This window comes from Rhinopithecus bieti, unplaced genomic scaffold (genome assembly GCF_001698545.2).
Source record: "Rhinopithecus bieti isolate Rb0 unplaced genomic scaffold, ASM169854v2 scaffold_62671, whole genome shotgun sequence".
Taxonomy (NCBI): domain Eukaryota; kingdom Metazoa; phylum Chordata; class Mammalia; order Primates; family Cercopithecidae; genus Rhinopithecus; species Rhinopithecus bieti.
The window spans coordinates 53,632-71,076 of record NW_016824251.1 but is presented as its reverse complement, the minus strand read 5'-3'; the positions used below and the strand labels follow the sequence as shown (position 1 = coordinate 71,076).

Below are 17,445 nucleotides of genomic sequence, written 5' to 3'. Positions count from 1 at the left end.
AGGGAAGCAGAAGATATCATGCATTATAAGGATGTAAGACCACAGACCAAATCTTTACAATTGTATCTATTAAAATTTTACAATTACTTACATTTAAGAACTCAGGTTCACAAAAAGCATCACTCGTGCCTACAGCACCTGAGGGCAAATTTTTGAACTCCACACTTCCAAAACATTGCTTATCTGTCTCCGTAAGTGATGAAATTTTAGTTCTACTATCTACTATCCAATCTGAGAACTGAGACTTAGACATTTAATTATTTATTGCTTGTCAGTGTGAATATAAATAAACAGAATGACTGGCAGTTTACCAGACCGTCAGTTAAAAAACTCTATAGCCTTTCCAGACTGCTGTCATCCAACTTCACATCAGATTAAACATATTCTCTTCATGATAAATAGCTTGGAACCTAAAAACATTATTTTATTACAAAAAAAATGCAAGAAGTGTGTTGTTTTCTAAATTGAAATTATTTTATGTTTTAATGACACCAAAAAAAAAAACTGTTGTTCACGTATCAAAATAACACTGAGCTTCAACAACAAATTCACTTGAGAAACAGTTTACAGAATTCTAATGTTCGTTAAATAGAAAAGCTAGAAAATCAAGAGAAGCTCTACCCTCTTAAACTACTATCTGTATAACATTTTCTAATTTCTTACACTAATTGCACAAATATATTTTAGGGTATTTTAGCAAAGTCTAAATATAGTTAAGGCTAAGCAATATCATAAAATAAAATTAGGAAGAGTTTATTTATTGATTTCATTTTCATCATTAAAATGTTACTGTACCTTAAACAAAGTTATGTAATTCACATGAAAAGCTGAACAATCAAATACAAAAGTTCTTTCTCATCTCTAAAAGTACGCAGATTGTACTTCAAAATACCTGCTTGATATAAATCCCACTCCTGGAGAACAGATCCACCAACTCTGGATGATGTTTGCTATTCTGGCTTCCATGACCCAGGGTAAAATTTGTATTATCGCCCCAAGTATAAACATCTGTAGGATCTAAAATAAAAATTAGTTTTTATACTTTTTTATATTTTAAAACAAATTTAAGAACTAATTTAACTACAATATTTGAAAGATGCCAACACTCTTTTGTGAAGGAATCTATTAATATGATATTAGGTAATTCTAGAAATAGAAAATCCAAATCATAGTACAGACCTGTCTCAATGCAAGCAATCAAACATTTGTTCCTTGCTTCTTTTCTTTTTTTTTAAACAATTGAGACAAGGTCTCACTATGTTGCCCAGGCTGGTCTTCACTTCCCGGGCTCAAGTGATCCTCCCACCTCAGCCCCCCAAAGTGCTAGAATTATAGGCATGAGCCACTCTGCCCAGGCTGTTCCTTGTTTCTTTAGCAGCTAAAGTTTAACTGCCAAATGAGTAAAATACTACCGGTCATATCTGCTTAGTTTCCATGAAAATAATATATAGACTATATCAAATGTAAAATATTATAAATCCATACAAAGGTTCTAAATGTAGCAAATGTGGTTTTACTGTTTGTACAGCAACACTAATTTTCAATACTTTGTTTTTCATAGACACAAAATCAAATTAGTGATTAGGGTAAAGCCCATTAAACTGGAATAGAAATCACAGCTAAGTTCATGATATATATCTTCATTTTTATTTTAGAAGATGAATAAAGTCCTAGAATGGAATTATCACTGTTACCTGCAACACAGTATCCAGGGTAGAAATGAAAATACAGAATGTGTCCTTACTCAGCTTCCTCACTAGTTAAATGCAAACTATACACTGCCCCAGTTAAATCTTTTCTTTTCTGCCAATTCCCACTTCCAAATCTCAAAGTGCAAATAAACTGGAGGGATAAGTGAATCTGAGAATGTGTGAATAAAAGAATAATTGGGGCTGGGCACGGTGGTTTACGCCTGTAATCCCAGCACTTTGAGAGGCCGAGGCAGGAGGATCACTTGAGTCCAGGAGTTACAGATCACTCTGGTCAACATGGCAAAACCTCATCTCTATAAAAAAAATATAAAAATTGGCCGCATGCAGTGGCTCATGCCTGTAATCCCAGCACTTTGGGAGGCCAAGGCAGACAGATCACCTGAGGTCAGGAGTTCGAGACCAACTTGACCAACATGAAGAAACTGCATCTCTACTAAAAATACAAAATTAGCCGGCTGTGGTGGCGCATGCCTGTAATCCCAGCTACTCGGGAGGCTGAGAGAGGAGAATCTCTCAGCTTGAACCTGGGAGGTAGAGGTTGTAGCGAGCCAAGATCGCACCATTGCACTCCAGCCTGTGCAACAAGAGTGAAACTCTATCTCCAAAAAAAAAAAAAAATTAACTGAGCATGGTGGCATGGGTCTGTATTCCCAGCTACTTGGAGGGCTGAAGCGAGAGGATCGCTTAAGCTCAGAAGGCTGAAGCTGCAATAAGCCGTGTTCATGCCACTGCACTCCAGCCTGACTGACAAAGCGAGACCCTATCTCAACAACAACCACAAAAATAATGATAATTTCCAGAGACCCTACCTTAACAACAACAAAAAGAACAATTTCCATTCCTTTTTCCTTCTACCTCAATGCTGATGTTACTTTCTGGATATATATCAATTACTTTACAGTAGTTACAATTATAACAGTCCTCCCATTTTAGATTATACTTTTATAGACATAAATATGGATTGAAATTTTAAAATGCAAAATAAGTGTTCTGAATATCAAACAAAAAACATCCAGCATATATCAAAGTAAAATTTCTTTGCAGATATCCACACACAAATAAATTTCCCGACTACTTTAAGAAGAATAAAATTTCATTAAAATTTTCTAAGCTAAGCTGCACCTTAATGGAATACATTTGTGAATTTTTTTTTTTTTTTTTTTTGAGACGAAGTCTAGCTCTATCATCCAGGCTGGAGTGCAGTGGCGAGATCTCAACTCGCTGGTTCAAGCGATTCTTCCTGCCTCTCAGCCTCTCAAGTAGCTTGGATTACCTGCCACCACGCCTGGCTAATTTTTGTAGTTTTAGTAGAGACGGGGTTGTACCATGTTGGTCAGGCTCGAACTCCTGACCTCAAGTGATCCGCCTGCCTCGGCCTACCAAACTACTGGGATTACAGGTGTGAGCCACAGCGCCCAGCCCATTTGTGAAATTTTCTTACCAGTATTCTCGAACTCCTGACCTCAAGTGGTCCACCTACCTCAGCCTACCAAATTGCCAGGATTACAGGTGTGAGCCACAGCGCCCAACCCATTTGTGAAATTTTCTTACCAGTATTCTTGAATACTACATGACTTGGTCTATCCTTCATTACAAGATCCAAAGCTGACAAGCCTTCTTTATCTTGAATATACAGACTAACACCATGCTAAAACAAACAAACAAAAAAATACATAAATATATACATGTAATCAATTACCTATAATCAGTAACCTTTTTTTTTTTTTTTTTTTTTTTTTTTTTTTTTGAGAAAGAGTTTCGCTCTTGTTGCCCAGGCTGGAGTGGTGCAATGGCACGATCTTGGCTCACCGCAACCTCCACCTCCCAGGTTCGAGCGATTCTCCTGCCTCAGCCTCCCAAGTAGCTGGGATTACAGGTATCCGCCACCATGCCCGTCTAATTTTGTATTTTTAGTAGAGATGGGGTTTCTCCATGTTGGTCAGGATGGTCTCAACCTTCTGACCTCAGGTGATCCACCTGCCTTGGCCTCCCAGAGTGCTGGGATTACAGGTGTGAGCCACCACGCCTGGCCGTCTTCCTATTCTTATATACCAAAAAGTCAGATAATCAATCTCATAAATACACTGAAAAAAAAAATTTAATAACAATTATCTCTCATATTCACACACATTTTTCTCTCACATACTGCAGAGAATAATTAAGAAAAATCACATATCCAACTCTTGCTAGAATAAGGAAGGACCAGAACATGTGAAGAAATACAAAATTAACACTTTAAATAAAAATTAACTACAAGTGAACTTTTTTTTTTTGCGACGGAGTCCCACCTTGTCACCCAGGCTGGATTGTAATGGCACGATCTCAGCTCACTGCAACCTCCGCCTCCCGGGTTCAAACGATTCTCCTGACTCAGCCTCCCAAGTAGCTGGGATTACAGGTGCCCGCCACCACACCCAGCTAAATTTTGTATTTTTAGTAGAGATGGGGTTTTACCATGTTGGCCAGGCTGGCCTCAAACTCCTGACCTCGTGATCAGCCCGCCTCAGCCTCCTAAAGTGCTGGGATTACAGGTGTGAGCCACCGCTCCCAGCCATGTGAACATTTTTGATGGTAAAGCAGGTCTGATATCCTTTAATACCCCATAAAAGCACTGTCCCTACAAGTCCCTAGCTCTGGGTTTGTGTCTGTGTGGGAATACATGTGAACATAAACATTTAACTCTTTTCGCGTTTGAGGAGCCATACTCTCCCGGGTGCGGTGGCTCATGACTATAACCCTAGCACTTTGGGAGGTGGGCAGATTGTCTGAGGTCAGGAGTTCAACATTAGCCTGGCCAACATGGTGAAACCCCATCTCTAGTAAAAATACAAAAATTAGCCAAGTGCGGTGGTGCATGCCTATAATCCCAGCTACTTGGGAGGCTGAGGCATGAGAATCACTTGAACCCAGGACACAGAGGTTGCAGTGAGCCAAGATCGCACCATTGCACTCCAGCGTGGGCAACAAGAGCAAAACTTGATCTCAAAAAAACAACAAAAAAAAACTATCTGGGAAAGGAGAGACATAAAATTTCAAATCAGTTTATTATATTTAGCTTATACTTATTCTATTTTAGTTTGAGGAATTTTTTGTTATTTATAATTTGACAGTTAATTCTTTATGACCTGTTTATTCTGTGAGGTATCTGATATCCCTTCAATATCTTTTGTTTATGTTACCATAGTTGGTTCCAATTGCATGCAAAAATAACTCTAATACATCAATATTTATCAAGCATTTTCCTATTTGTTCATTAATTTTTTTTTGTTTTTTGTTTTTGAGACGGAGTCTAGTTCTGTTGCCCAGGCTGAAGTGCAGTGGTGTGATCTCGGCTCACTGCAACCTCCATCTCCTGGGTTCAAGCAATTCTCCTGCCTCAGCCTTCCCAGTAGCTGGGATTACAGGTATGTGCCACCACGCCCAGCTACTTTTATTATTTTTAGTAGAGATTAGGTTTTGCCATGTTGCCCAGGCTGGTCTCAAACTCCTGACCTCAGGTGATCTGCCCGCCTCGGCCTCTAAAAGTGCTGGAATTATGGGTGTGAGCCACTGTGCTTGGCCATTGTTCATTAATTTAATTACTTGGTTTTGGTTTATCTCCCCCTAGGAGAATAAAAACTTAAAGAAGGGATTCTGTTTTGTTCACTGCAGTATCCCTAGCACCTAGATTACTGTCTGGCACATATCAGGCATTCAAAAAATATTTCTTGCAAATACCTCACAGACGGTATATTATTTAATGCATATAACCTATGATTCTGTTAAGTCTTCTATTTACCAATGGGAAACATTAAAGCAAGTTCTTCCAGCATAGTAAGTAAACCACCAGTATAAAAGAGCAATGGTTTAGCAACAACAGATACAGCAGAACTCCACAAGCATAAACAGTCTTTACCAGTCATGCATCCTGTCATGGAATCAAGAAGCCCCAAAAAACCTGCATGAGATCATCTGTCTCCATTCCAGCTTTTTGTAGGCAACAAGTTTCTGCTAAGGTTTTATATCTTTGGCAATAAGAAACTGACAATTTACTGTGCAATTTAGAAATGTTATAGCTGTAAAGTTTTATCAAATGCAAATTCACTTAAAATGTGTGTGGTTTCTTCCTGATAATCCATAATACCTGAAGTGCTACAGCTGGCATCAGAGATGGAACTGACACGAAGACACCTATCACTGCACCCCTTCCAATTAAAGAAGTGTTGAAAGGTCAAAGGAAAAAAATATGCTGAACAAAAGCAGACAGCCTACCAACATGAGAATGCTGAAGGGTCAATACAGGATTTAGGGGAAAACCATCAGTAGAATACATCCACTATTACATATCTATCACTGATCAGCAGGGCTCTGATGCCAATAAGACAGTCAAGCTAAGGGCAAGGTGGCAAAGGCACAATTTCCTGGCTTCTATTAGCCAAGGTGGTTAGAGTGATTGAGGATTTCAATGGGGCAATAAAATCCCACAAGGAGGAAAGGACCAAAATTCAGTACATACCATAACTACTTCAAACCGTAGCCCTAAATGCTAACACCTAACTGGCAACCCCTAGGATGGCAGGAAACCAAACCCAGGGACCTTCTCAAGCTCAACAGAGTAGGCAGTCATCCAACTTTCCAGCAGAAACTGAGAAAAAAACCCAAGGTTTTACAGTTGGAAAAGGGTAAGAATGGAGCTGACAGATGCTTTAACTCTTACTAACCTAGGTTTCCCTATAATGACAATACAGAAATTAAACAGATACCCCAAGGTTTCAGATATAAGAGGAATCAGCTCTACCATTAACAAACTTAAAAATGCTTTTCTTCATGGATAGTCCCTGGGGGGAAAAAAAATAAGGAAAGTGCTATTCTTATTCTCTTTTTATAGATAAAACTGAAGTTCAAGATTTAATAATGTGCCCACAATGATTCAGTAAGAAGTAGCAGTAGCAGTAGTAGCAGTAGTAGTAGTAGATCAGTAGGGAGTTTAACTCCAAAAAAGAATATTTTACTATTAGTATATAATTAAAAATTATTCTGATCAGTAAATGTTACTACATAAAAGCCACTATAGAAATATTTTTTAAGTCAAAATTAAATGAAGACACTGAAGATAAGCTTCTGAATTTGACCAGAAATTCCTTAAGGACCAGAACTGTTTTTTTCTTTTCCAGGTCCTCCGCAAACATGACAAAATCCCTATACAAAAAAATTGTTAATATTTAAGGCTGGACACGGTAGCTCACGCCTGTAATCCTGCACTTTGGGAGGCCGAGGCAGGTGAATCACTTGAGATCAGGAATTCAAGACCAGCCTGGCCAACATGGGGAAACCCTGTCTCTACTAAAAATACAAAAATAAGGTGGACATGGTGGCACGTGCCTGTAATCCCAGGTCCTGGGAAGGCTCAGGCAAGAGAATCACTTGAACCTGGGAGGTGGAGGTTGCAGTGAGCTGAGATCACACCACTGCACTCCAGCCTGGGTGACAAAGCAGGACTCCGTCTCAAAAAAAAAAAAAAAAAAAAAATTGTTAAATTTAAAACTCATGACTTCTGACAGTGAGTTTCTAATTTGCATTCATTAGTGAAATGACATTGGAGTGTATCTCAAAATACTTCATTATTTGCCTAGTCAGTACAACACACCTAATCTACTATAAAGAAAATTTTAAATAAATTAAGCAATTTTAAAGATTAGTGTTTTTTCTTTGTTTTTTAGTTTTGAGATGGAGTCTTGCTCAGACGCCCAGGCTGAAGTGTAGTGGTGCGATCTCAGCTCAAAGCAACCGCCACCTCCCAGGTTTAAGTGATTCTCCTGCCTCAGCCTCCCAAGTAGCTAGGATTACAGGATGTGCCACCACACCCAGCTAATAATGTTTGTATTTTTAGAAGAGACAGGGCTTCACCATGTTGGCCAGGATGGTCTTGAACTTTTGACCTCAGGTGATCCACCCGCCTTGGCCTCCCAGAGTGCTGGGATTACAGGTGTGAGTCACCTTGCCTGGCTATCAATTTCTCTTTTTGAGACAGTCTCACTCGGTCGCCTAGGCTGGAGTGCAGTGACACAATCTTGGCAAATAGTAACCTCTGCCTGCTGGGCTCAACTGATTCTCATGCCTCAGCCTCCCAAGTAGCTAAGACTATAAGCACACGCCACTACAACTGGCTAATTTTTGTAATTTTAGTAGAGATAGGGTTTTACTATGTTGGCCAGGCTTGTCTCGAACTCATAACCTCAAGTGATTGGCCCACCTCAGCCTCCCAAAGTGCTAGGATTACAGCATGAGCCACCACACCTGGCCTCATCAGTTTCTTCAGTACTTACAAACACCCTATGCTAACTAAACAAGAAATGAAACATACTACTCAAAAACACAATTCCTAAATAATGTTCAACAACTAGTGCCCTTTTAAAGTTAATAATATAGTTATTTAAGAATAAACCATTTTAAAATACTAAAAGATATTGTTACAAAAATATAAAATGGGATGCCATTAGACTGGGGCAGCTCTAGCACTTTAAGTCCATCTGTAAGTAAATAGAAAACCAGTAAACAGTAAAATGAAACTAGAGTCTTTACTAAACAGAAACCACCAACTAACCTCTCTAACTAGGGTCTTTCCAATCTAACCAATTAAATACATTTTCTTTGTCTTTCTTCTTCATCGGCCTATAAAAGCTCATTGCTCAGGCTGCAGCACAGCTCCCTGAGCCTCTTCTCGTTCTGAACGCTGCCTGATTCGTAAATCATTCTTTGCTCAAATAAATTTTGCTTATTTAATGTAAAGCACTTCCTTTAATAATGTATAATACTCATCAAATGACGCATAGAATTTAGTTCAAAATGATATGAGATGTACAAATAACATAAAACTGGCCAACAGTTCATTATATATAGTAAGCTTTGATAAATGTTTAAAATTTTTACATCATAAAAAAGTTAAGTAAAAGGATATATGGAGTTTTAATTCCAAAGATCAGTTACAGTAGTAAGAGATAGCAAACAAGTAAGAAAAAATGCAAATCTTTTCCAAAAAGCATGTAGGAGGCATGAAAATGATTAAGAAAAACATATTCCAGACTAAATATGTTTAAAATAAACAAATGAGACTTACCTTCAAGAGAGACCAAACACAATCAATATGTCCATAAAAAATGCTTCTGTGCAATGCTGTCCATCCAGACTCTTTGTCTTTCACCAACAGATCCACTCCTTTCTGAATAAGCCAATCTAACACTCCTTTCTTTCCACAGGAGGAAACAAGGTGGAGAGCATTCCGGCCAAAAACATCCTTGATAGTTGCAGCATTGTAACAATGACTGGAGAGAAAGGCCTTAATCTGGTTTTCGCTCCCCTTTGTTACCACAGAAAGGACGTCCAAAGCATGCTTCAGGGATCGACACTTTGATGTGCAGTCAGGCATGGGTGAATTCATCCTAATTGTTTTTATACTGCTTACTTCAGAATCGTGAAAACTAATTTTAAAAAATGAAAAAGCGAGGACACAAAGGTGCTATTGAGGAAGAGTTACCGAGAATAAATGACTTTTTTGGGATAATTTAAATCCTCATGACAATAGTATAAAACTATATATCTTTATACAAGTTTTTGGCACTTAAATCAAAAAAATTATAAATAGCTCTATAAAGTTCATATCAAATACAAGTTCTTCATTTAAAAAAAAATCCAGTTTATAAATTATTCCTGGAGTCAAGCACCAAGGGGGAGTGAGGAGGGGAACTCCCCCTCCACACTGTCTGATCCTTTTAAATATCCATAATTGCAAGGGTGACCTATGAGAGAAGGAGAAAAGAGAAAATAAAAATTCAAAATCTGTCTCTCGCTCTCCTTGAGTACTTTAGAACACAACTACCTCCATATTTAGATACCCTTAACCCATTTATGCTTAGTGCTCCATTACTGGAACACTAAGGTTGCGGGAGTTATTTATACCCTAATGCTCAAGGTCATCACCAAGGTCTCATTTTTCACAAAAAAAATTTGCAACCTCTGGCATAAACGGGTTAATTCATTTTTTTCTTAAATCTATCGACCTTTCATATTTATGGTACCTGTATTTATATCAGTCATCCTTACTCCATTTTTCCACTCTCATGTTTAAAGTTAACCTATATTGGTTGTACTCTAGAGTTTCTCTCTTTCCTTCCAGTCCTTCATTCCTTCTGTGCTGTATTTTTACACTCTACTAGTTATGCCCCAACAAGCTTTGAATACGCTTAAATCTACCATCTTTCTAAGAATCCCATCCCAAACCTATACCCCCTAAAACTATATCACCACCACCAACACAACAATAACCAACACTCTCATCAGTTATTCCATTTTTACTAAGTACACAGGCACAGTGTTAACATTGTTACTTCTGCCCGAAAGGTCCTTCATCATAAGAAGAGATGATAATTAAAGGTATTCAAACAACTGGACAGCTATCTTTAAAAAACAACTTTAGATACTGTACTTACTTTATATCTTATACCAATATAAATTTTAGATGGTTCAAAGGCAAACAAAAAAACGAAACTACGAAAGCACTGGATGAAAACACAGAAGGTTCTTTTTTTATAATCACAGAGTACAAAACACCTTTTTAAGTAGGATCTGAAATCCAAAAGTCATAGAAGATTAATTCAATAGTTTAAAAATTACATAAAAAATTTTAAAGACAAAAGGAGAAAATTTTCCCTCGATATATATGGTCTTTTTAGATCTTCCTTAATGTATAGTCTTTGGGAGCAGAGAAAATCGGCTATAAGAAGACTATTCAGAAGGACATACATGAGTTTACTATATGTATAAGGAAAGCTTCTATGTATTAGAGAGAAGTATGAAATATTCTAAATCCGTATTTTCCCACTCCCACTTCATACCACACCAGGAGTCAGAAATCTGAGATCTAACTAGTTTTCTGATCTTAACTACTTTGATTTCTCCACCTGGAAACGAAAACATTGAACTAGATGATTATAATCCTGTCTATTAGGTTGGTGAAAAGTAGTGCTGGTTTTGCTATTAAAAATAATGGCAATGGCCAAGCACAGTGGCTCACGCTTGTAATCCCAGCACTTTGGGAGGCCGAGGCAGGCAGATCACCTGAGGTCGGGAGTTTGAGACCAGCCTGACCAACATGGAGAAACCCTGTCTCTACTAAAAATACAAAATTAGCCAGGCGTGACGGCACATGCCTGTAATCCCAGCTACTCAGGAGGCTGAGGCAGGAGAATCACTTGAACCCGGGAGGCAGAGTTTGTGGTGAACCAAGATCGCACCACTGCACTCCAACCTGGGCAACAAGAGCAAAACTCTGTATCAAAAAAAAAAATTAATGGCAATTACATTTACAAGTCCGATCCCAAACCTATACCCCCTAAAACTATATCACCACCACCAACACAACAACCAACCCTCTAAAAGTAATGGGAATTATTTTTAATGGCAAAACCTGCAATTACTTTTGCATCAACTTAGTAGCTCCAGATCTGTGTCTACTAATCTATACATTCTGTAATTTGATATAGTACTCATAAAAATCATCCCCCCCTTAAAATGTTGATTTGAACAACAACAAAAAAACGGAACCAAATAAAAATGTGTTTTGAGGTCAGACATGGTGGCTTACGCCTGTAATCCCAGCACTTTGGGAGGCCGGGGTGGGCGGACCATGAGGTCAAGAGATCAAGACAATACTGGCCAGCATGGTGAAACCTCATCTCTACCAAAAATACAAAAATTATCTGGGAATGGTGGCGCATGCCTGTAATCCCAGCTACTTGGGAGGCTGAGGCAGGAGAAACGCTTGAACCCAGGAGGTGGAGACTGCAGTGAGCCAAGATCCTGCCACTGCACTCCAGCCTGGGGACAAAGCAAGCCTCTGTCTCAAAAAAAAAAAAAAAAAAAAAAAAGAAAGTGAGCCGGGCGCAGTGGCTTACGCCTGTAATCCTAGCACTTTGGGAGGCCGAGGTGGGTGGATCACGAGATCAGGAGATCGAGACCATCCTGGCTAACACGGTGAAACCTCATCTCTCCTAAAAATACAAAAAAAAAACAAAATTAGCCCTGCATGGTGGCGGGCACCTGTAGTCCCAGCTACTGGGGAGGCTGAGGCAGGAGGATGATGTGAACCCAGGAGGCGGAGCTTGCAGTGAGCCAAGATCACACCACTGCACTCCAGCCTGGGTGACAGAGCAAGACTTCTATCTCAAAAAAAACACAAACAAACAAAAAAGTATTTGGTAGCAAAGAGGAAAAAAAGATACTAATCCTCAAGTAGTTTAAAAGGTTAAAAATGGAAAGCATGATACAGTAGTTCCCCATTATCTATTTGCTCTCTACAATTTCTATTACCCACAATCAACCACAGTCCAAAAATATTAAATGAAAACTTTGGAAATAAACAATTTATGATTTAAATTGCATAACATTCTGAGCAGTATGATGAAGTCCACCTCACCTGAGACACGAATCATCCATTTTTCCAGTATTGCCATACTGTACATGCTACCAACTCGATAGTCACTGAGTAGCTTTCTTGGTTATCAAATTGTAAAAACATAGCATATAGAGGGTTCAGTACTCTCTGCAGTTTCAGTTATCCACTGGGGGTTTTAGAATGTGTCCTTGGATAAGTAGGTACTATTTATTCATGTGGCAAAACAGTTCATCCAGTTAATTTCACTCTTTTAAAGCTCTAAAATCCCACCATCTTTGTATTTTCAGTGTATGCATAATACCTGGAAGGAACTACTTATTGGTGAATCCCTCAAACCTTACATTAAAGAATTAAGATGCAACAGAAAAGAATTGCCTAATTCACTAGTATATATAATTTAAACATTTAAAAGGGAAAACAAGAATGTTAAAAAGTTATTCCAAACTATCATACAGAGAAAGCAGCAACTACAGAATACTATGAACATAAACATGGAAACAATTAAGAGCTAGGATTTCTTAGAGTTTTACATATATAGATTCAAATATAGCAATGTCAGCTGTTATCAGTTATATAACTAAAAAATTACATAATCTCTCCAAGTTGTTGCTTCACCTGAAAATAGACACAATTCACCGATTTCACAGGGTTACTATAATGATAAATGAAACTACCTAACGTGGTACCTGGCACTAAATATGCATTCAACAAATGATAGTTTTCATTACTATTGTTTCTTCAGTCACAAAAAGGTAATAAATTTTAATTCCAAAATTCATGTTTGAGCTTCATTATCAGTTACCGCTTCTCCAAAGAAACCATTATTGCTAAAGTTACTAATGACCTCCAAATTACCAAACACTTTTGGATATTTTCAATTTTTATCTTACTTGCTTTCCCTGCTTTTATGTCTTTAACACCTCCTTCCCTTAAGGAGTCTAAAAGAGATACTGGAAGGGCAGGAAGTCACAGAAGCATTTAAGCATGGTCTCTCTCTCTCTCTCTTAACCACTTCTTCCCAGGGCATTATCCCTTTCCCTGGCCTTCAAATACTGGCCTCTCTCAAATGATCCTCAGTCCTCTACTTCATATTCTCCCTGATAGTTTCAATCCTTTTCATGCTTTTAACTCTACCATACACATGATTATAAATCCCCAAATCTGCCTCTTGCTCACGTATTTGTCCTAAATTCCAGGCCCATATTTCCAACGTCTATTGTACTTCTTATCTACGCATTCAAAAACTGCTTATTGAAGGGGGAAGAAAGCAAAGGAAATAAGCATTTAAACACCTAATACATACGGAATGCTTTACATCAGACCAGTCAAGTAAACTACCCACATCATATCACCAGGAAAAGAGGGAGTCAGACTTCAAATACAGATCTGTTTAATGATGAGGTCCATGCTATTTCTGCTACGCTACACTGTCTTCTTCGGCACATCCACAGTAGGTCACAAGGCATTGGGAATACAAAAATAATTAGGACCTAAATATTTAGATAAAATAAAATACAGGTTCATGGATAATACTCAGGTGGTTGCATAGCTAGTTTAACATATGTACTAACTGAACAAAACTTATGATCTATTACACAGTTCCTATCATCAAAGGGTCACAGTTTGGTATAAGAGAGTAATTTTATACGGTCCAAAAGGACGACCATCCCCGTTAGAGGAGGGCCAGTCTTCGGTCAAGGGTATATGAGTAGCTGCACTCCCCTGCTAGAACCTCCAAACAAGCTCTCAAGAGAGTACTTTTATTTAGGCAAGTAACTAAAACATATCATGATTATAAACCTATGGTCAAGATAAAACAAGTGACACACTGGAATGAGGAGTGCAGAAGAGGGGTCCAGGGAAGACTTTCTACAGGAGATATATAAACTATGTATAAACTAAGACTTAAAAGATGAGTACCAGCCAGGCACAGTGGCTCATGCCTGTAGTCCCAACACTTTGGGAGGCTGAGGCAGGCAAATTACTTGAGCCCAGTACTTTGAAATCAGCTTGGGCAACATGGTGAAACCCGTCTCTACAAAAAAAATACAAAAATTAGGCGTAGTGGTACGACCCTGTAATCCCTGCTACTCTGGAGGCTGAGGTGGGAGGATCACTTAAAATTGGTCAGTCAAGCCTGCAGAGAACCAAGATCATGCAACTGCACTCCAGCCTGAGCAACTGAGCGAGACTCTCTCTGGGAAAAAAAAAAAAAGAGTACCATATGCGATGGCCTGATAAATTGTGGGTGAGAGCATATTTGAAGCAGAGGGATAGTAAATATAAAAGAACTAGAATCATCTTGGTCCATTCCAAAATTTCTAAATAATTCACAAGACAGAAGTGAGGCCTAACATACACACAAGGATAGACCAGATTTTGGACAGCCTTATGTGCCTTTCCTTAGAGATTAAAAAAAAAAAAAAAAAAAAAGGCAGGCAATCCAAAGACAAGATGTGGTAGTAATTCCCAGGTTTCTTGCTTGGATAACAGATAGGGAAACTAGAAAGAAGAGTAAGGGGTCAATACTTTGGAAGTGAGTAAAGCAAAACAAAACTAAACAACAGAACAAACACAAAAATTATAGGTGAAATTTTGTTTTATACATTATACATAGTGCTCTACGTAAATATAATCCTTATTTCAGCCTTATCATTGCCCCCTGTAAATGTGATCACTTTCATTTTCTGATGAGGAAATTCATGTGAAAATTTTAAAAGCCTACCTAAAATAATAGCAACAGAAAAGTGCTCTTGATCCTACCTATTCTACACCACCAAACTGTTCTTCCAAAAGGCAGTTAGAAAACTTTTAATGAAAGTAGTATAATGTAGTAGAAAAAAGTACCATGGAATTCAATTCAAAATAATTGAATTCAAAAGCAGTTTGGTAGGGCAGCCGGAGACTCAGAAGCTTAAGATTCAAGGGATTCTGCCTCAGCCTCCCAAGTAGCTGGGATTACAGGCACACACCACCATGCCTGGCTAATTTTTTTGTATTTCTGGTGGAGACGGGGTTTCACCATGTTGGCCTCGAACTCCTGACCTCAAGTGATCCGCCCGCCTTGGCCTCCCAGACTGCTGGTATTACAGGCATCTTTTCTTTTTTTGGGGGGGGGGGGGGACGGAGCCACACTCTGTCGCCCAGGATGGAGTGCAGTGGCACGATCTCCACTCACTGCAACCTCCACCTCCTGGGTTCAAGCAATTCTCGCTTCAGCGTCCCGAGTAGCTGGGATTACAGGCATGAACCACCGCACCCGGCCTAAAAAATTTATTGAAGTAAACTCTGGTTTGACTAAAAGTTTCTGCAAATATTTCCAAATGTAATTATTTTTAGAAATCAGTTCCGTCCTCATCTACCTTGCTTCAATTTCTAAAACAAATAAAAGTTAAGGAATTCAAAATACAAAAACAGAAATGATCAAGAGGGGGCTGGCAAGTCTGTGAATTTACACCACTTTATGGGCATTGAAACACTACTACTCATAAAAGTCACATCCTTTCAGTATTTCTGATAAATTTCAAATGGCCTACTTCGAGCATAAGTTAAAAGGTGCTACATGAATCTCTGGCTAACACAGCCAAGTTTTATGAACTACGTTGGAAAATAGGAGTCAAGGACGGCCTGTGTTACCTAATTCGCAGCTGAACTAAAACTCTTTGAGCCAGACAGCTCTGCCTGTTACAAAAACAAAAGGCATGTCTTCTCTGTCTCTCTCACCACCCCCCACCACCCTCCAAAAGAATCAGTTCCTTTTACGTAACAGTCAATGTCCACTTATCAGAGTTCACCACCTGCTTCCCGATAGAGTCGGTATCCGCAGAGTGGACTCAAACTTGTGACTCCAGGAAGGGGATAAAGAACATGAGCGCCCCTAGGAATGGCTTCAAATCCAAGACTCGAAGGAAAGTGACACCACACAACTATCACGACTAGGAATGCAATGTCGCTGGAGGGCGTGTCCCGCAGGACGGGCGCTTAGCGCATCGCCGGGACAGGCCATTCATTAGCTGAGGGGGGCGGTAGGGACCCTGGCCACTCGGCCCCCTCCGCGCCGCCTCGCGAGAAGCCCGGCAGCCTCAGGGCCGCAGAGTCCTCTCCCTACAGACCCCCAGCGCAGCCGTCCGCAGCCACCCGCACCCTCCGGAAGGCGAACACTCTCCCCCTGCCCCCGGACTGAAGGGAAGCCGCTCCGCACAGTCGGGCAGCGCCAAGCCCTCCCTCACCAGCCGCTAGATGAAATTGCGCCGGTGGATTCCGCAGGGTCCACACAGAGCCACACAGGGACTCATCCTCAGTGAAGGCAGTAAGAGAAACCGAACCGCGCCAGAAGGGCCGGTCCCCAGACCCGGGTCAGTTCCGCAGGCGGCTGCAACACAGCCGCGACTACAAGAATCGGGAAGGGTGATGTGGAGGAAGGGCCCCAGCGAGGGGGGGGGTTACTCAGTAATAAGGCGGGCGCTGGTTGGCTGGGGCTCCTGTATGTCTCTTGATGATTGGCTGGTGCCTGCCCAGAAGGTTTCGCGTGGCAGCACCTCTGCCATGGTCTTTTCGCTGGCGCCCCAAAGGAGCTTGACCTCGCCGGCCTTGGGGCGGCTGACTCAGGCCAGGGGCGGGGAAAAGAGAAAGGCCGCAGCGGGGGACTCTAGGCCAACAGCGGTGATGGGAGTGTCGCTTTCCAGGCCAGCCATCTCTAGTTAGAAACGTCTCTCCAGGCAGCTGGAGACTCGGAGGGGAGGCTAAACCCGAGTGGAGAAGGAGACCTGGCCGGATGCCTTGGACACCCGCTCACTACGCAGCAGAAGCCAAGTGCATAGGCGTCTTGAACAAAAGAGTTTCCTCCCATGGCCTTAGCAGTGGGGTTACTGCAAAGCCAAAGGTGTAGTATCCGTAAACCCAGCCTCACCCCTCTCTGGATCACTATACACCCGGATTATCTGGCAGTCACTCCTTTGGTCAGAAGGCGTCACTGCCCTCTTAGATCACCACAGTGTTACTAGCTGCCGACCCAGGTCACGCCACTCAGTGCCTGACACCAGGCTTACACTAGGCTTTTTCCATTTGAACTCTGAATCTAAAGGCCATTTAGAAAGTGGTCGAGTGAAAAAACTAGGAGGGACAGTAGCCAATAATCAATACTAGGGTACTGAATGGGAAACATACTGCTGCTGAATGCCTAATATGGTAAGCACTCAGTAAATGATTGTTCAAGGAGGGGTAGTGTGACTCAGAACAAACGACACTAGGAATCATAAGTTGGCTGTACAGCTCTGCCACGTTGTGAATTTTACAAGCCATTGA

The 17,445-nt window shown here is 40.3% G+C and overlaps 1 protein-coding gene across 1 annotated transcript in view; it reads right to left on the bottom strand.

Annotated features, from left to right (window-relative positions):
* Positions 1-16,597, bottom strand: part of IBTK (inhibitor of Bruton tyrosine kinase) — an 83,523-nt gene extending 66,926 nt beyond the window's left edge. The window contains 4 exon segments of the mRNA XM_017862208.1: positions 893-1,017; positions 3,264-3,360; positions 8,809-9,487; positions 16,371-16,597. Of these exon segments, the coding sequence (XP_017717697.1) occupies positions 893-1,017; positions 3,264-3,360; positions 8,809-9,129 (543 nt within the window). The 5' untranslated portion in view covers positions 9,130-9,487; positions 16,371-16,597.
* Positions 16,598-17,445: the final 848 nt, after the last annotated feature.